This window comes from Callithrix jacchus, chromosome 13 (genome assembly GCF_049354715.1).
Source record: "Callithrix jacchus isolate 240 chromosome 13, calJac240_pri, whole genome shotgun sequence".
In the NCBI taxonomy this organism is placed as follows: Eukaryota; Metazoa; Chordata; class Mammalia; order Primates; family Cebidae; genus Callithrix; species Callithrix jacchus.
Window position 1 is genome coordinate 76,291,122 of NC_133514.1, and position 21,258 is coordinate 76,312,379.

Consider the following 21,258-nt stretch of genomic DNA (forward strand, 5'->3'; position numbering starts at 1 on the left):
ATCATATACTGCTTCTACCTGGCTAGCTCTTACCGATTGTTAAAAAATTTTAAGCGAAATTTAGATCAATCATCTTACTGGGGAAACCCTCCATGGGCCCCTATTTTGATTTAGATGCTTCTTCTTGAACTGTTCAATGCACCCCATAGTTATCACCCTGTACTTGATTTTTCTTCTCATTCCATTTTTCTGTCTAGATTGTAAGCTCAATGCAGTCAGCATCATAGTGATAACAATTTTTTATACAACTTTCAACAAATCTGGCACATGTTAGTCCTTCCATAGCTGTTTAATGAATTTATTCCTTGAGGGACTACTAAAGCACTCAGTAAAAATATAAATACATTGTTTTAAGAAACATACAGTAGCAAGGAAAATGATCTACTGCTAAGTGAAAAAATGTGTGTGAAAGTATAAGTTAATCATTACAGTTTTATAAAAAATATAGACATAGAGAGAAAAAGAGCATAAAAATTTATCCAAATATGGATGATTGAATTATAGGTCTGGGTTTATTGACAACTTTTCCCTTTTCAGAGTAATTTTAGTAAATAATTTTTATTAATTAGGGTAAATTCAAATAACATTTTAAAGCCATGCTTTGTCTTCTTATTGTATTATCTGTTAGATCAAAGTTTATCTGTATATCATTCTTCTTTTTCTTCTGTCATAACACAAAGGAAATATAACCCAAGAATGATTTTAAAAAGCAAGAGCAAGATAGTGTCTCCCTCTGTCATAACACAAAAAAATATAACCCATGTATGATTTAAAAAAAAATAGCAAGATAGTGTCTCTTTCCCCAAAAATTTTCAATACAGAGGTATAGAGCAATGTTTACCAATCAAATTGTTTATGCAAATAACTGCATCTAGATTGGCTTGTAACTAAGTGCAGTGGAAACTATCATTCACCTCTGATGAGCCAAGCAGATAGCGTATGCAAATCTCAGAGCTGCATAATAGCTTTTTCTGGACCTCTAACTTCAGTTTCCTTTCAGAATATTAGTTTTAACCCCACTAGTCTACAAACTTCATAGACATTAATGGGACAGATTTCTTTTCCTTTTTATTTTGGCTTGTTCTTTCTGGCAGAAAGTCTTTCAGGATAGAAATTATAAATATATTAAACTGCAAATATCTGTTTTTTTATAACACCAAATTATGGGACATATAGACATTTGCATAGAGACTATTCAAATGGCTTTTATGCAAAGCACTTAAGAATATGACCTGAAAATAAATGTACATTAAATTTTTATTAAATGAGTCCATCATTTATTTTACCATAAAACATCACATTTACCTACTGAGTTTTTAAAATTAGCAAAATCTTAGGCATTACTTTCTTTTGCTGACTTGTTATTAGTGGTATAGATATCAAAACTTGATTCCGTGTTGTACATAGGTACCTTATTTTTTTTCTATTTATGTATAACTAAATCCTTCTTTATATCCATTTATCCCTAAAGAAACCTTTCCCCTAATGTTAATACTTTGTTATTAACTGGATTACCTTTATTAGTGATTTTTTTCACAATTAACTCAACAGATCAGTAATTTTGATACATTTCATTAGATCCAGTGTAATGTATCATAAAGATTTTAAAAGGTATATTAATTATAAAACATAATCCAATGCGTCATACTAAATTTCTCAAAGACATCCTGGAAGAAAGACTTAGAATAAAACGTTACATGTTTCTGTCTATTGTGTTGCTAGAATTATTTTTAATGTGCTATTGTTATTATCCAGTATCACATATTTTAATTTCAAACATGTCACAGAATGTGACCTACTTCAGTATTTCCTTATAAATTAACTATATAAGCTACATTAGTAACAAACTTAAGAATATATGTAATCACAACACAGTTGGTATATGCAATCCAGGTTATAATTCACATTGATGTACAAAGTTGGTTTGCAAATTTCCTTTAGCTGTACAAAACAAGGAGTAAAAACTTCAACGTATTGCTTAAATTGTGAAAGTATGGGGTAATTTCCTTCTACTCCTGGCCTACGCCACTTGTCTATGACAATAGCTTGCTATCAAATTTAAGACCCTTATTCAGGAGGTTAATGCGAGGTAGGAACTCCATTCAATGTTATTTTGGCTTAAGGGCATAATGTCACAATTTGGTGCATCCTCTAATGACTTTTATTTTCTAAAGGCAGCTTATAGCTTAGACCTAGTTCAGCGAATTTCCTTGTAAGGTCCTTGGAAGACTGGAGGAAAAAAAGTACAATTGATTGCGTGGCCAAATTTCTGTTCATGCCTGCTTACTGATTTTTGTTCATTTCACAAATAAACAAGGCATGAATACATCAACCCACAAACCATAAACAATAAAGAACTTCATCCTGTAAGTTTGCTACGGCCAGCAGTTTGTGGCTGAATCTGCTATTTGTCATAAGATAAATGATAAAGTGATTGCCATTTGTCACTGAATACACAAGAGGAGTGCTCAGCTGTGAACTACTCAAATGCAGACAACAGTAAATATTGCCATTCTTACACTAACTTCCTTTAAAAGGGCCCCCTAAAACTATAAAAATAAAAGTACATTTGTGTTTTGGGTAGAAATTCTTAATCTTTTAACATAAGAAAATAAATTGTCGAATAAGCAATAAGCATCTGAGTACTCCCAGTTAAAAACCTTGTATTTACTACAACATGAAATGCATGCAAAAATAGGCCATCTTTTATAAAGGAAGGTGTTTTATAAAGTTGAGCGTTGAATTTAATTTATATGTATTGTTCCCACTTTTGTACTGTTCAGTGATTTTTAATACAAACTTTTTTATGTTTCTGAGAATCACTGGTGCTTGACGGCTTTCAACTATATTAATAGAGGTTATAACAGCGCCCATACATTAATATAGTCTGTGTTTTATCTAAACTCTGATTGAATTTAGGGAGTGCCTAAATTCTGTGTTGCTATACTTGCTGCCAACTACATAGAATTTATTAATTTCTTTGAAAGGCTATCTAACAATAACAAAATAGGGAAATATATGCAAATGACATATTAAGAAAAAAGGTGACTAATCATGAAATCTTTTAAGTTATAACATTACTTAGTGGCAAACACCATACCATATAATAAGGGGATGTTATAATTACAGCCCCTTATACTACAGTAAAAAATCCTCAAAATTTGAAGCGTGTATATAAAACAACTTTTTACTCTGTAACGTTGTGACTTGCAAGAAAAAGGTAAAAAATGCAAAATAGCTGACACCAATTGTTTGAGATTTTAAAAAATGTTTATAACTCTTGGTTTTATCATGGAATATATCACTTTTCACAAGAGAACTCAGATTAAATAACACATAACCTGAAATATCTTTACACCATTAGACACAGTTCCTTCAAGATTAAGGCTGAAATATACTGGTGGAGAAATGTAGGGAAGTATGCACTTTATAGTATCTTTAAATCCAAGCTGAATAACAAGTAGAAAATAAGTATTTAGGGGCAGATATTTCCAGAAGCTGATCTTTTAAATTCAGATGATTGTAATTTTTCTAAAGTACTACGGTAAGATTACATTTTTAAAAATCAAATTATGTCTGTCTTTTACACTATAGTTCAATATAACAAATTTCAGACTCTTCATTGAAAATAGACTTGTAATAACATTTTAAAAGCATCACTCTTTATATTGTGTGCTAAAGCATGTTGAGAAATCTTTCAAATCTTTGGTGCTGGGAGTTGAAATTTCCTGACATAAGCTAATACATTTTTCATCAAGTGCTAATAGATGAAAATGATTAGTTAGATCAAAGAAATGTATGCATAGTCTCTCACTATATATGTCAACATGACAAGCCAAATTAATTTTATAAATATTTATTTAGTTATTGCTCTATTATACATTACTGAGATATATAAAAAACTCTAAAATCATTTAATATTATTGTGAATTTCTATTCATTAAAATGGAAAATCATTAACATTTGTGTTATTTATAAATCGTAAATATATCCCAATGTCTCTTCAAATAGTATATTTGCAATGTGAATATTTGGTTTAATGATCAATTCTTCAGTAAGGGGAGCTAATACTATTGTTTTTAAAACATAAACAGAGGCTATATGAATCTCAGTTTTTATTACATCACACCAATACTTATTTTTTTTCCTTTTTCTCTAAACAATTTATTTTTCAATTTATTTCTACATTAGCTATCAGTTACTTTATTTTTCTATCTTGATAAATCTGGTTTTTAAATGGATTAGGTTATTTCACCAATATATGCATTTTATTGGCTTTACAACAGTCAAAATATTGTTTCAGAGGCTTTTCTTGTTGTGGTATACAAATAGAAAACAGAAAAAGGAAAGGCTGACTTTTAGGCTTTTGACAGGAGTCTTGTATAAGTGGAAGACTTTTAATTCTCAAATTGTTTCACTTCAATAACTCTTTTAAAGTTGTTGCGCCAAGATGCCTGGCGGATTAAGCTCCATTGCCTTTTCTTGTTTTGAACTAATGTATTCTTGATCACCGTTTAATGAAACTATATACCACATGGAGATTTCACATTAGATAAGCCATGTGAAACCCTCATCAGACAAGTAGCTCTGGCTGGTGGTAATCCTTCAGATGAAAATTTCAGACTAGCAGGTTTTCCAATTTAAATGAGCCCCTTTAACTATAAAAAATTGGCACGGTATGATTGCTAAAAATTATTTTTAAATTTTTATGTTGCCAAAGTGCCCTGGTGGCTGTGAAAAACAGAAATACTGCCGTAAATACAGAAAACATTAACTGGTCACTGAGGGGATCCAATTTACAACCCATAGAGACAACTCACACAGCTCACTGACACTGGCGCTATTGGGTTTGTGATAGGGCATTCAGCTCTGCTCCCCCCCCAACAGAAGCCAAGCTCATCTTAAATATGCAATTAAATAGATTTATTCTACAAGTTTCTCTAGTCAGTGGTTATTACTCACTCTTACTTCATTGCACTCTGATCTATAGAATTTTCATGATGTTTTCAGGTAGCCTTTAGGAAGCAACAGAACTTGTTATGAATTTTCAATGAAAAATTATTTGGGGAGCTTCATATGTGCTATTTAATAGTTTATTAGAGTGACACAGTTTATCTTAAAAGACTTATCTGTTCTCTATGTTTATTCTAACCCAGAATCACTGCCATCTATTAATATTTCTGCAGCTTAAACTGTAACTAGTGGAAATAAATTATTTGCAGCTTAAGTTTGAATTATAGATTTGGATTTCAAACAAGAAGGAAAAAGAGAATGTTTAGATTTCTTTTTTAGTGTATATTATATTTTGTTTTAGCCTGTCACAAATGTCAGTGACTTATGCACAAGCACAGACTCTGTCGAGACTATGTCTCTTTTGTTCATAGTATATAACATTAGTTGATATTTGTTTGAAAAGAATATTGATGATATATTTACTTTGTAATGCCACTGTTATCCTATTTCAACATATAATAAAATATTTTACAGAGTAAAAGAAAGAGTGCTACCCAAGAAGTAAGCAAAGTAGTGGCTACTTACAAGGAACCAAAAGCTATGACTAAATGTTTCAGATATAAGGAATAGGCAATGCAATCAATAGTTCTTTGCAAGCAGTGAAGGCAAGACAAAAGACTGAAAAATAAGAAAGTCCAATATACATTACTGCCAGTAGGGTTGGTATACACTAACCAGAAAATGAAGGACCCAGGAAGTTTAAAATAGAAAGTTGCTGCAGCCAAAGGCATTGTTATGCCCTTCTTCAAATATTGGTCTATATTTGGGGGAAAACTTCATAGGCTCAGAATCTTACAGGATTCTGTTTAGTGAAGCAATTGTTTCCAATTAGGTTTCCTGTATTGATGACCTAACAGAGTGCATTCTGTAAAAGTGAAGGATTTTATAGTTTACTAAAAAATCATGGGAAAATATGTACTGTTATTAACATAAATATTAGAAAACTTTAAAAAACTGATATCTTTCAAGGAGCGGAGTGGTCATTATTCATGTTTACTTAATCTGCTCACAGTTACTTATTTAAATCAGGTCACTGTAGTATTACTGCTTCTTGTAACTAGTTGCACTCAAGTGAAGCAGAATAGAAAGGTTAATTTGCATCTATACCAGACCAAAAAGACCCAAGCAAAGATATGTATACAGCCTTTACTTCAGAAAGTATAACGACAGCCATACTGTAAAGATAGTCATCCAATATCTTTAGGGTGAATGTGGGGGTGTGACTCCTTAGCCCCTCCTCTGCAGAAAGATGCATTGCAGCTTGAAGAAATCGTTTGAGAGAGAGTTGGGAAAGGACTGTGCTTATCCTGCATCACAATTACTGCAAGAAAGGGGAAAGTGCGGAGGGAAACTTGCAAGAATGAACAAGAATAGAAAACCCCAATTTCTTCCAGCGTATGCAGTGTGACAGGGAAAGTCTTGCTTTAGAGTATAAGGAAAAACCTCCCATGACAAATGAAGGAATGCAGAAAAGAAATATGGGTAAAGGGGGTAAGAGTACATTGTGAATATTGCTTTAAATCTTTACAAACTTACAAATACTGGGGGGAAAGCACACTGAAGCATTATACTCCAGCATGTATTATTACCTTTTCTGTATCTGCTTTATATTAGCTACAGTATAAGAAATTAAATAACTGCAGAGAAATTAAATAACCTCCCTTGGAACATTTTTAAAAACAACTTTAAAAAATAATAATAAAGCCAAAAGTAGTAGGTTATTACAAAAGGAGATCATGACAAACAAATATAAAAAAGGCATATCAAAATTTTTTCTGAAAAAGAGAAATTTAGATGTATTTGGCAAAAGGGGAAGTTCTGACTCGATGCCACTTAATTTAAGAAAATCTTGACTATCTTTAAGAAGAGCAGAGAAAATCTGGGCTTTTTGTATGAAAGTTAAAGAAGATGTTACATAGAAAGTATGATCTTCAAATACCTATGGGTCAGTAGTTTTCAACTTTATTATCCTGCTCTGGTGGTTCACCAGAATGACTGTCTCCAGAGGGAGAAAATTGGTATTGTTTGGAAGAAAAAAGCCACTACACTACCACTACCAACACCACCAACACCAATCGCAACAACAAATATCTCCAGGCTTACAGAGTTCATCTTTCATCTGCCTTAATGATTCCATATTTCATCTATTCAATCATGCCTCTGAGAATAATTTATTGATTATCTAATATATGCCAAGTACTATAATATGTTCAGGTTAGATACATATGATGTAGTTGATGAGGCCTATTTCAAGATGCTTAGTACCCACATAAATATGTACAGTACATAATAAAACTTGGAATTTTCCATTCAAAATGTTTAAAATTACATATTACTCTTCTACCTGGAAATTACTCTGATTTGCAATCTAACAACCTGCCTTACACAAGTAGAAGGGTGTATATATATATACATTTAATATATACACATATATATTTAAACTGTATATTTTAATCTTAAGTATCAACTTAGCAGTCTAACAGTTGTATATGGTGACAGCCAATCCCAGACCACCTCCAGATGCGCTGACCATACTATATGTGTTAACAATCTGAGAAAGTATTTTCTTACATGTGTGGTGACCAAAACATAGTCAAAGATTATTTCTAAGTGACAACGTTCTAATTCTGCCTAAATAATAAAACAGAAACAAGGATAGAGTTGAGGTTAAAGTCTATAGAGCCACATGCTGCTTTGTCAGCAGAAAAACTCTCCTCCCCGAGTTTCTTTGTTTAGTTTTATGTTGGGGTGTTGAGATTGTTACTTTTTCTTTCAGCGCATCCTCATGAATCTACCTAGTCTCTAAAGGATTGCCCAGAGACCAAGATTTGGATCTTCTGCTGGACTGTGCTGTTTTCATGTTGTTAAATTAGAAAATCTTTTCCAGAACCTCTTTCCCTGCACAATTCTAGATAGAAAGTGACCAACACATTAACTGGCGTCAGATTTGGAAGATGGAAGTGAAGCACTATTACTTTTGGAAGACCTTTGCAGTCAGAGAGAGGTATAGAAAGAGGTCATGATGGATATGCTGTATTAGACTGTTTTCACACTGCTATAAAGAACTGCCTGAGACTGGGTAATTTATAAAGAAAAACGGTTTAATTGACTCACAGTTATGCATAGCTGGGGGGACCTCAAGAAACTTACAATCATGGAGGAAGGCAAAGGGGAAACAAGGCATGTCTTACAGTCTTACATGGTGTCAGGTGAGAGCAAGAGCGAGAGCGAGCAAGAGAGAGAAAGAGACAGAGAGAGAGAGAGAGAGAGAGAGAGAGAGAGAGAGAGAGAGAGAGAGAGAGAGACTGAGAGAGAGAGAGAGACTGAGAGAGAGAATTGCCAAATTCTTTTAAACCATCAGATCTCATAAGAACTCACTATCATGAGAACAGAATGGGGGAAAACTTCCCCATGATCCAGTCACCTCCCAGCAAGTCCCTCCCTTGACACATGGGGATTACAATTTAAGATGAGATTTGGGTGGGAACACAGAGCCAAACCACATCATATGCCCAGCTTGTCTTGACTCCATGACTGCACATTCAGTTCATTTTCACTTCTAGCCTCTTTTCTCAATACATGCAACCCTTTCTCTCCTGACCAAGGAAGTTACTCTCTCCTTGTATGAAATGTCCTAATGTCAATCCCCTTCAGAGAAATACTGACCTCTTTAAGACCCAACCTCAATACATCTCATTCCTTCTAGGTTTATAACCAGACTCAAGTTCTGGGAAGACTCAGGGATCAGATACAAAATGTTACATCTGAGTATGCACCACAGACATCAAAATGATTTTAAATTTTTGAAAGTCTGTATAAACAAAAACTTGCTGAATGTATATAGGAATATAGCCTAAATATATCGGTTTAGGGTGAAATAAGGCTGGATCAGGCCAAATTTATTCATATGATTGCACTAAGGAGAGGTCCTGAATTCAAAGTATGTTTTTGAACAGATAGAAGAATCTCCATTTGTGTAGTGAGTCAGCTAAACCCAGGATCTAAAGTTGGCCAATGCAAAATGAAGTTAAAAGCCTATAACTTCTTTGGTATATAAAGAAGATAGCCAGTCTCAGGGAGATCAGAATCCTGAAGTGGATTTACCATGTGAAATCTACTTAACAGTTTCTGCCTCTATTTCCTGGGTAGTTCCATAGTATACTCATTTCACCAAGGCTTTGAAAAATACAACAGGGAAGGAAATACCAACATTCTTCAAGAGCTCGGTCATTCTTTGCAGGCTAGGAGTGACCAGAGGAAATATTACCAACAAAATCAATTATCTGAATGCAATAGGGATAAAGAAAGGCCGGAGTGCTGCTCTAAACCAAGAGAGACAATGTGATAAAATGCTGGACTCCGTCATGGTGCCAACTAGGCAAAATGCCATGCAGGATAGGGTAATGTTCTCCAGAATATGGAATGTGCTCTAAATCAGTAATCAGTATAGGTTCTGTGGTTTATGGTTATGGTACTCAAAATTTGAAAGATGTCCCTCTAAGACTTCTATCCTAGGTTTATTCAAACACTCCTCTAGGTACTGCTGAGCAAGGATTTTACAAATTATATAAAGGGAATTAATTAAATGTCCTTAAAGTAGGGAGATTATCTTGGATTATCCAAGCAAGCCCAGCGTGATCACATGAGACCTTAAAAGCAGCAGCAGAAGGCGGAAGAGGAAAGCAGGAAAGATGAAATAAATGAGAAGGTCAGAGTGATTTCAAAGGTGAGAAGGATTGAATCCACATGCTGGTTCTAAAGTGTAAGGAGACACACGGGAGTGGCAGAAAAAGGTCTCTAGGATTGAGTGGCCACAGGCAATAACCAGCAACTAAGTGGAGGCTTCAGTTTTACAACCACAGGAACTGAATTCAGCCAACAACCCAAATGCATTTGGAGGCAGATTCCACCCCAGAACTTCCAGTAAGAAATGCAACACCTTGATTTCCATTAAATGGATGTTGTGTTAAGCATTTTAGTTTGTGGAAATCTGTTATGACAGCAATAGAAAATGACTACACTGGTTCATGTATTAAGGTACAGAAATAATAGAAATTTTTCCTGAGAGGATAATGTAATCATTTGGTTGAAACTCAAGTTGAAACTTCCGGGGATCCTCATGCCAGTGAATCAATAGGCAAAAAAATGTGATACTCTGCTAGCCTGGATGATTGAACATGACTTTCAAGGAAAAATCGAGCCACTACTATTTAATGCAAGTAAGGAAGAGTAGGTCTGAAATGCAGAAGTTTCTTTGGAGGCATCAGTTAGTACTCCCATGAACTGTGATGTAAGTAAATGGAAAATTACAACAAAGACAGGATGGCTAATATAAAGATTTGGGTCATTTGCATAGACAAGCAACTATAACAAGATGAGGGGTTTGCTGAGGGCAAGTAGTATAAGTAACAGAAGAGTAAAGTTATAAATAAAATTGTAAAGTTGTGTATGAGCAGATAACCAGTTGCAGAAACAAGAAACAGCAATTATGGCTATTTTTTCTTTGTCTTGACATGAATACATTTGTACATTATATACATATTCCTGTTAGTATATATGTATTTACATACACGTAAGTTAGTTTTGTTCCACCTACTTCCTGTAATATTTAGCACAAGATATATAGCCCTACATCTTGGTATTTACATTACAGGATAGCATACAAGGAGTGTTATTTAGCTAAATGAACAAAGTGATATGAACTGTGTATTCTGTTTTGACTTAACAATTGGCACATTTTTGTTGTATGGAGACTAGTTTTAACATGAGAATCAGAAGAATTATTTGCAATTGACTTTACTTAGAAGCAAAAAATATTTTGAAAAGGTATGTGTGAAGGTCAAGCTTAAAAGGGCACACTGTATTGAATTATGTTATTATCAAGTTGGTTTAGGTGGGAACTACATTTTTCACAAAACCTTTGACTATAAGATTCCGGTTTATATTATGACAAAAGAAAAAATAGGAATTTACATGGGATTTGAAAACATACTGATGTGGTAGTGCTAATCTTGGATGGTCATGATGGTCACATATGGTAGATATGGAGATACCCAATGGACAACAGTATGCCCTTATTCTCTACTCTGCAACCGGATCATATGCTGACTGTTGACACTGCTAAAAGAAGACCTAGACCCACCAACCAATGCTTGGCTGTGGTAGCTGACACCTGGAAGCATTAGCTTCGTGTAGAACCCTCCATGAGCCCCCTTTTCATGGTTCTGCTTCAGTGGCTGGATGTACTTGGCTTCTTAGAATTTTAGGCTTCTCCCCTGTTCTAGTGATTTGGAAGACTAGTTAGTGACTCTCTAATCTTCCAGTTTCCCTTTCCAGATCTTTCATCCAAGCTTATTTCATTGTGTGTTAGGCTGAATTCCTATAATACATCTCTTATTCCCATACTGCTCCTAAAAGGCTCTGTTTCTCCAACAGAAACATGACTGAAATAAATTCCTTCACAGCTACACAGAATTTGAGGAATGAGGTCCATACTATGGAAAAGAGACTCTTCTAAGACTACAAATAGATATAACTCTATAATTTTTATGGATTGTTCCTTTCTCTAATTTTGTTTTCTGGGTAATATTTTTAGTAATTTTTTCTCTAAGTGCATGTGTTTAGTGTGACACCAGTCAATGAAAAAGCATATACATTCTAAATATGTTACAACCTTGAGAACTTGCATATTTTCAAGGTAGACATTTGATGCAATGTTAGGCAGAGCTGGATCCCAAATGACCAATTCTAGAAATGAGAAAAATATTATAAAATTTCCTGATTTACTTTCATACTGGAGAAGCTGAGTGTAATAGAGGATTATCCTTCACAGTTGCAGCTTGATGTTCCTTGTAAATATCTGCTCTGAAACATCAGCCAGAATCCGGGGTGTGGCCTTACCTCTATTTTTCAGTCTTTTAATTTATTCTTTGCTATTTCTCTCTCTCTCATTACTTTCAATGAACATCCCAATAGTGCAGCAATATACTCAGTGCTTCTGTTCAAATACACTTTGACCCTCCACTCAGCAATTTGCTTATCATTTGCTTATATTATCTCATTTTTTAAGGCATCATATTCAACTATGTCAGGCATGATGGTTTCAGTAATTATATGCGTCACACTATTAAATTTATAAAGCTATCTATTATTCTGTTATGTTCCAAAATTCTTAGCTATTTCTCAAACGACTCTGAGAAATTATATTACCACATTCAGAATTCCTTCTTTCACTGACCTCAGGTTTGAGTTGGATGCCACCATACTACTTCTCTACACACTTATCTATTACTGGATTTGCCATATTATTATTATTTTGATATCAGCCTTCTCCGGTAGATAGTGAGTTCATTGGAGACAAGATCTTTATTTAAGTCACAAAATAACTAATTCATGGTAAAGTGTCAACAAATGTTTGTTTTAGAAAATTTTGTCTAAGAAACTACCCCATATATTTTACAAGAAGTGATTATTTATTTCAACTACTTTATTTCAACTTTTAATTTATTTTCAAGTATTATAAAAATAATTTGTTGTCTGTTTTCTATACTAAGAAAATTAGGTTCAAAGAAGACTATGTATGTCTTTATTCAGAATTCTATTGGCATTAATATAATGCACCATACAAGAATGTATAATATTAGATCCATTTTCCTTTCTAATAATATTAGAAATTTTACTTGGCGATTGGAGTTTTCACAGATATGCATTGAAGAGGTTTCATGTGCATAGAGAGTTCAATTTTTTAATTTTAGTCTTTTAATATTTATTGGATTTATATGCCTTGTCATCTGCACTTCTGAATAGTAATCAAATAAATTGTTTCCATGAATATTATGAAATAGAAGAAAATAAAATGAGAAACAGACAAAAATTCCATGATCAGGAAAAAATATAGTGAGATAAATATCTATATTTAAGTAAAGCTTATTTTGAGTAATGATATATTATCCAGTCAATCAATTTAAGTAATAAACATGATTATCTTAATTTCCAAAAGCAACTGAGAAATTAGTAATACATTAAAAATATAGTAAAGTCACACATGCTGTTGTGTGATATAAACCGATAATGGATAAAAGTGTAAGACTATATTTAGCCATAACTGTAGCTTTTGTAACCTTGTTTAAATTAAATTTAAATAAATGAATAATATACAGTAGGTACTGTGGTGACATGAAAACAGTCGCTTCCTTTGTGGACCTACATTGGCCATTACACTTATATCACCTGCAACTAAACTGAATTGTCTCAGCATGTAAAGGATATACTAACACATTTACACTTAATAGAGTCATGGTCAATATTAAAAATACATGATATGAACATTAGTAATTTAATTTTATATCAAAGCACTCTGATATACATTGGACAAAAAAGAAAAAAAAAAACACTGTCTCTGCTGCACAATTATTACAATCTACAACAGAGGTGGGCTTTCCAACAGAAAATCGTAATAAACTGTGAAGAGTAAAATACTCTCTAAGGGCCAGGTGTGGTGGCTCATGCTTGTAATCCCAGTACTTTGGGAGGCTGAGGCTGGTGGATCACCTGAGGTCAGGAGTTCTAGACCAACCTGGCCAATGTAGTGAAAGCCCATCTCTACTAAAAATACAAAAATTAGCCAGATATGGTGGCAGGTGCCTGTAATCCCAGCTACTTGGGAAGCTGAGGCAAGATAATCGCTTGAACCTAGGAGGCAGAGGTTGCAGTGAGCCGAGATTGCACCATTGCACTTTAGCCTGGGTGACAAGAGCAAAACTCCAACTCTAAGACTCAGTGGAAACAGAGAATGGAATGACAAGTCTAATAAGGAGGTCTGAGGAGGCCTTAGAGGGGGCAGCCATTGAGCAAGGATGTGGCAGAAGAGAAAAGCCTTGGAAACCAAAAATATCCAATTAATAGCTTTGTTAAATATAATTAAAATAATTGAGTCATGCATATCCATGTTAATATGGAGAGAAATTCACATAGTAGACATTTTACTGTGGAACGCTTCATTTGAAAATCTTTAGGCTGAAATATCTTTAACTTTCCTAACTCCACATTGTACAAAACATTGCAATATTTTTTATAGGTGACTTCTATAATGTCTTATCTCACATAGAATTCTGAATCAGTTCAAGGAAGTAGCTTTTAATTTATATCAACATATTTTTGGAAAATACTAATGTCATTACCAAATATATCCAATAGCCATAGTTTATTGAAAAAACCTGTTATAGTAAATTATATTTAAGTGGTTATACTACCTTTTCTTGATTTACAAGCAGAGTATATTCATTCATTGCATACTGCATGTTTCAGTCTGTTTTGTGCTTCTGTGGCATAATACCTAAGACTGGGTAATATATAATGAACAGAAACTTATTTTCTTACGATTCTGGACACTGAGAAGTACAAGATCAAATCCTCTCAAGTATCTGGGAGAACACTTGTGTGTCTGCATCATCACAGGGAAGAAGGTAGACAGGCAAAGGCAAAAGGGGGCCAAATTTGCCCTTTTATAATGGTATGAATCCTACCCATGAAGGCAGAGCACTCATGGCCTAATCACCCTTCAAGGTCCCACCGCTTAATACTGTTACAATGGCAATTAAATATCGACATGGGTTTTGGAGGTGACAAACATTCAAACCATAGCACTAAGTAAATATATATTAACCTCTGTGCATAGGAGCTAACATTTGTTGTGTGCTTACTAGCTTACTATCTTCCAGGTAATAAAATAAATGCTTTATAAATATCTCAGATAATCTTTATAACTATATGCTCAATGGAAAATTGCCACTTAGAGTAGTTAGGTAATTTGACCAAGATAATGAAATAGGTAATCCTGGAGTCAGAATTAGAATAGAGAGCTATCTGACTGGAGAGCTGAAATTGTTAACTACTGAGGTGTGCTGCCTGAGCACTGTTAATACACGTAGGTAGTTATCCCTCAGTACAATCTCCTGGGCAAGCCAATGCGGACTCTTAACTTCAGTTACTCCTGAATACTTCTCACTTCACATTTACCAACTCTAACTTCTGAACACACACCACACTCACGTTTTCCCCATCCATAAAACTAACTTTGTATTTCTATGTTGCATTTGACCTGCTTAAACTTTCCTACTTCCTTTCTATCACTTGTTTCCATGTGTTTTTGCTTTCTACGATGAAATCTTTACATATTTATCTGGTCAGGTTCATACAACAGTTGACATGATGATAATCATCTTGATTCATTTCTCTGGTTAACTTTTTATGTGATATTTGGCTACATGCAAATGAAAAACACAGTTTCAGTTTTGGCATGGTGGCTCATGCTTGTAATCCTAGCACTTTGAGAGACTAGGGTAGGAGAATTGCTTGAGCCCAGGAGTTTGAAACCAGCCTAGGAAACACAATGAGACTCTGCTTCCATATGTATGTATATGGAAGCAGAGTCTCATTGTATATAGGTATATATACATTGTATAGGTATATAGGTATATATATATATGGACACAGAGAGAGAGAGAGAGAGAGAGAAACAGCCAGGTACAGTGGTATGCACCTGTAAGTCCCAACTACTACTTGGGAGGCTGAGGCAGGAGAATCACTTATGCCCTGGAGTTTGATGCTGCAGCGAGCTATGATAGCACCACTATACTCCAGCCTGAATGACAGAGTAAGACCCTGTCTCTAAAAAAAAAAAGAAAGAAAAAAATGAAAGACATTTTTAAAAAGGAAAAATACAATTTCAACTATTTATACGAAAGAAAGGGTTAGTAAAATATATAACTAGGTAATTCACACATGAATCTATATAATCTAGTAACACTTGTCTACCTGATTTTTTTTTTTTTTTTGAGACAAAGTCTCTCTCTGTTCACTAGGCTGGAGTACAATGGCACTATCTCAGCTCACTGCAACCTCTGCCTCCTGGGTTCAAGTGATTCTCCTGCCTCAGCTTCCTGAATAGCTGGGACTACAGCTGCACACCACCACATCCAGGTAATTTTTGTATTTTTAGTAGAGACAGGGTTTCACTATGTTGGACAGGATGGTCTCGATCTCTTAACTTTGTGATCCACCCACCTCAGTATCCCAAAGTGCTGGGATTACAGGCATGAGCTACCATGCCAGTCCCTGATATTTTATCTAAATCTTTGGATCTCTGAAACAAAACTCTATGGGTTTTATATCCTTAAGTTAAAAAGCTGTAATGTCACACTGAAAGTATTTAAGAAGAGAAAGGACCAGTAGTGAAAAAAAGTTATCCTGGTTACCTGAGACAATGAATTAGCCTTTTATATGCAACTGTCCATTAGGCCTCATTTCAAAAACAACCTATGATATGAACATTAAGTTCAACATATACATAACCTCATTCTGTATCTTTTTTCTTGTCAAGCCTGCTTTTCCTCCTGTGTTTTGTAGTCAGGTAAACATGTCTCCATCAGTCTTACCACGCAGATGCTTGGATAATTTTTCCTCAAGTCATCCTCATATACCTTCCCCTTCCATAGACAATTGAACAGTATCTTGAATAATTTCTCTCCTAAAAGTCATGTATTTATTATGATTAATCACAGATTAAATAACTTCTCAGGACACAAGACTATGTTTCCATATCGATTAGACAGAGTCCTATGGTAACAACTTAGACTACATTGATGTTTTACTATTTTCCTTTCCCCTATTGGAAATGTATGATCTGTGGAATTCTACATATTTATCTGCATCCTCTGAGGCTGGATGTGGGCAAGAACTCATGTTCCAAGATGTCAAGTAATGTCTTGTTTCTTCAGTAATTATTTGTGTAGAGTAGAATTACCTAAAGAGCAGTCTGGCCTTTGTCCTCAACTATTGGAATGACCTCTGGGCCTCTGGAATGTCTTTACTTGTTTGGAGGCTTTGCTGCTGGACAGTCTAATAATGGAACTTATGATGGGGACTTTGGGTCACATATTAGGTTGGTGCAAAAGTAATTGCAGCAATTAGTTTTATCAATAACTGATACAATTAAGACAGCATCAATTCCAACCTCTGGAAAACTGGTGATTATCCTGACCTCCAGGAAAGGCTGGAGAATAAAGTTTAGCCAACAAGGGCAATAAGTGATTGAGCGCCAATAAAAACTCTGAATACCAAAGGCTTCCCTGGTTGGTAATCCTCTGTATGTATTGTCACACCTGGTGACAGAGAGGAGGTAACACCATCCTTGACTCCAGGGAGCAAAGGATGAATGGAAGCTCTGTATTTAGACCCTCCTGGACTCAGTACTATGTGTTTTCCCTTGGCTAATTTTAACTTATATTCTTTTACTATGATAAAACTCATTATGAACATAGCACTTTTCTGAGTTTTGTGAGCTTTCTAGCAAATTATTGAATCTGAGAGTCCTTATGGGATCCCTAAATTTGTAGCCAGCTGGTATCTGAAGTGAGGGCAGTCTGGTGGGGACTGCGCTCTCTGGCTGTGCAGTTTATTTAACTTCTGGATATTATGGGTACAGGGCCTACCACATGCCAAGATGTTGAAAGCTGAGCATACTAATGTCTTTAAGCTAGAGGTGCAAATTACTGTACTACATTTTCTTAGCTCATAACTTCTGCTAATATTTCCCTTCCAACATACACCACCTGCCTATCTCCCATCACACAGGTGATGGTTATGGTGTTGTGACAGGAACCTGCAAGTTTTTTGTTGTTGTCCTATGTGCCTGAATAAAGTGCCTCTTGTAAAGGTGAGCCTGATTTACTAGGGAACATTTGGAGAAGGCCTTGATATATTGTTTGTATTCTGTCTACCTTTTAACTTCAGAAGTCACTTGATCACAAAGTTTGGGGCTTTTATTGGGCCTTAATTCCCCTTGATTGATTTTAATTTTTTCATTTTATTAATTTTTTTGAGGCAGGGTCTCACTCTGTTACCCAGGATGGAGTGCAGTGGCGCTTTATAACTGCCTGCAGTCTTGATCTCCTGGGCTTAGGTGATTCTCCTGCCTCATCCTCCTGAGTAGCTGAGATTACAGGTGTGTGCCACTACACCTGGCTAATTTTAAAAATTTTCAATAGAGGTGAGGGCTCACTATGTTGCTCAGGCTGGTCTCAAACTCCTAAACTCAAGCAATCCTCATGCCATGGCCTCTCCAGGTGATGAGATTACAGGTGAGAGCCACCGCATCCAGCCACTTGATCTTAATACCCAAAGAACAGTGACAAATGAAAGAGCATCTGGGCACTTGTAGTGAGTGGTAAAATATCCTACTGTTATTGCTTACTGAGGGCTTTCAGGATATTTGTGTGTAGTGGGATGATGGTGGGTAGCAGAAGGTAGAACTGTTGTAATTCCAGATGTGAAACTTAAAAGCTTGAGAAAGTCTTGTTTAATGTCTCTCAGTTTGTTTTCCAATTGCAACTCTAAAATTAGAAAAATAAAACCTTTGTGACCTACCACACTGGATTGCTTTATAAAATACATATATACATACTTAAACCCTGAAAGAGCAACTTAGAATGACCAAAGCTGGGGAAAAAAGGATCCTTTATCTTAAAGTTGTTTTGTTTCAGAATTCACCTCTAGTCTAAACTTATGGGAAATAATGCAGAGATTTGAGTCAAAAGCTAAAAATATTTTTACTAATTTTTTTTGCTTTGCACATTCATTGTCTTTTTCCATAAAGTGTGTTTCACATTATAAAAATCAACAAAGGTTATTGAAAAACATTTTCATTATTTTATATAGTACTGAAAATGAACATGACACTGTACAATAGTTTATATATTCCATTTCCTTTCTCTTTATAGCCTATTTCATTTTCTCTCAAACTGTTATTATTATCATGACACCCAAATTTGAGATATGCAGCTCCCTCAGGAAGTCAGGTATACATGTTCTCTATAAGCAAATAAATCAGACAGTGGGAGGGCTACCTGGGTAATGTTAGCAATACTCCCCACAGGACACTGTGCAAGTCATATCTGTGATGTTTGTCAGAGCATCAGGGCCACATTCCAAAATCCTAACTTTAACAGGGAACACTTGGTGCTGTTACTTCTATGGAAAACCAGATAACTCACTAAAGACAGAGTAAGAGCTAGCCTCTCCCTCTCTCTCTCTCTCTCTCTCTCTCTCTCTCTCTCTCTCTCTCTCTCTCTCTCTCTCTCTCCCCTCTATCTTTACCTCTCCTAAAAAGCTTAAAGAAATAGAAATAAACTAGAAACTTATAGTAGCTAAAAACAATTTTCTGGCTCTGGGGGAACTTTAGGCTAAGATCTATGCTTATGAACAGTACAATCCTGTAGCTATCTCATTTATGCAACATTAAATTCATTTTTTTCTGAAAGCAGGATGAGGTGACCTTCTTGAAGGTAACAACTCAAGTAAAATTCATACATTTAAAGGAAGGTGGACAGGACAACTGAAGGTCTTTTTAATTAGATGGACAACCAAGATTAAAAAATGTCTTATGCTATGTTCAGCAATGCTTAGCCCATTTTATGTGATTTTTAAAAAATTCTTGATGATAGACACCAATATATAAATACATACTTATGATAACATTTTGTTGATGCCTTTTGTATTGGTGTGGATGAGGCAACGTCCTAGCAAGTCTTAGTAGTCCTGTTAACTCACTTTTTCTCCTTGAAAACTTTCCTGATAAAAGAAACGGTGGCAATGTTTAGAAGTTGCATTTTAATACTGTCCCTCTTTCTTGTTTCTGTCTCTGGTTAGCAAAGCATACTAAAATGATGTTTATTATTCTCTCTCCTCTGTAACGCTAATATGCTTCTCAGAGCTAAGGGATGTGCTTTATTGTAACAAGCCTCAGTATCTACAATAGCGTATTTTATGTAGCAGGAACTCAATATATATTTGTTAATTGGACTGAACAATTATCCCAGTCTAAACCTTTCCAATGTGAACTTTGGAGGTGCCATTTCTTGGTAAACAAGCTTAGCTATATTTCATCCTTATTTCAGACTACTAGATAAAACTAATTAAACCTGGGCCTGAATTAGGTACTGCTACTTTATCTGGGACCTATATACTAGAAGGTCTAATCGCAGTTAGTGTATACCTAATTGCCCATTATTGCTTCCAAACCATTATTCCTCCATGTTCAACCATTCCACCACCAGGTGAAAATACTCCTATTTTGAACTTACGTTGATTAAAGAATATAATACTCCATCTTTTCCCACCTATTGCCCTGCCATTCAGCGGTCTCCTGGTCATTTTCCACACTAAGCAAAGGCTTTGGCCCATGGGACTCAGTCTCCTCTTCTTGTCTATCTCTTGTTCCACACATCATTCTCTTTTACTTCAGTATCTACTGTGATGACCTGTCCAACACTTTAATCTTAGAATTTGTGGGATTACTCAGATCAAGTTAACTTCAGTTCCACATTCCATTAACCGTTCATACCCATGGACACCCTTCTAACTTGTCATCTGGAATGATGCCACCTCTGAAGTTTCAAACTCCTATACCTTGTTTTTTAATTACAGCCTCAGAGTCTTTTATTGCCTCTATTCTTACTCCCTTTTCCAACTCATAATCACCAAACCAGGGCTTTATCTTGGTATATCTTCTCCAGATTTCCTGTATTATTAAAGATTTCCTGAAGCCTTTGATGCAATACATATGCTTACAATTTCTGCAACCGTATTCTACTTACTGAGTTTCTGATTCTTACATTCAACTGGGCACTGGACTCCAAATAGCTTCTCCAAAGATATCTTACATTTGATTGCATCCAGTTTCAAATCTGTTCCTCAATTTATAGTTTCTGGTTTTGGATGCTGACATCACAACTTTCCTGTTTGGACAATTCTTCTCACCATCAGCATCCAAAAACTCATCAAGTTCTGTCTACATTAATTCAAAAAAAATCTGAGATTCACTCTTTTTTCCTCACTAGAACTTCATAATTTCACTTCTAAACTCTTCATTGGTATAGCTTCATCAAACATATGTGTCTCCAACTTATTACACGTAATCAATGATAGTGAACCATGTTTATCTCATGGAAAGCATAGAAAAGGAAATTGTCACTTTATTGCAGTGGGGTTAATGAGACAAGGCTCTGTGATGGGACAGGCTTCTAAGTCTAATCTCCATCCTTAGGCCATTCCCAACAACTCTAAGTGCTGACAAGACTAATGTTTCAGTCTACCTATAGCCTGTCAGTGTGACACTAATGTGGAACAACAGTCCAGAGGAAAAATCTGCGAGTTTTCCTGGGACGTTTTTCAGCTGGAAAGGTAGAC

The 21,258-nt window shown here is 35.1% G+C and overlaps 1 protein-coding gene across 13 annotated transcripts in view; it reads right to left on the reverse strand.

The window, feature by feature from the left end:
• Positions 1 to 21,258, reverse strand: part of CCDC178 (coiled-coil domain containing 178) — a 482,007-nt gene that overhangs the window by 240,823 nt on the left and 219,926 nt on the right. Inside the window, exon 21 of one of the 13 annotated variants that reach the window (XM_078347959.1) lies at positions 19,215 to 19,641. The exons of the other annotated variants lie outside the window; for them this stretch is intronic. Within the exon in view, the coding sequence (XP_078204085.1) occupies positions 19,612 to 19,641 (30 nt within the window). The 3' untranslated portion in view covers positions 19,215 to 19,611. Of the gene's footprint in view, positions 1 to 19,214; positions 19,642 to 21,258 lie in introns of those variants that run through there. 13 annotated transcript variants of the gene reach the window in all.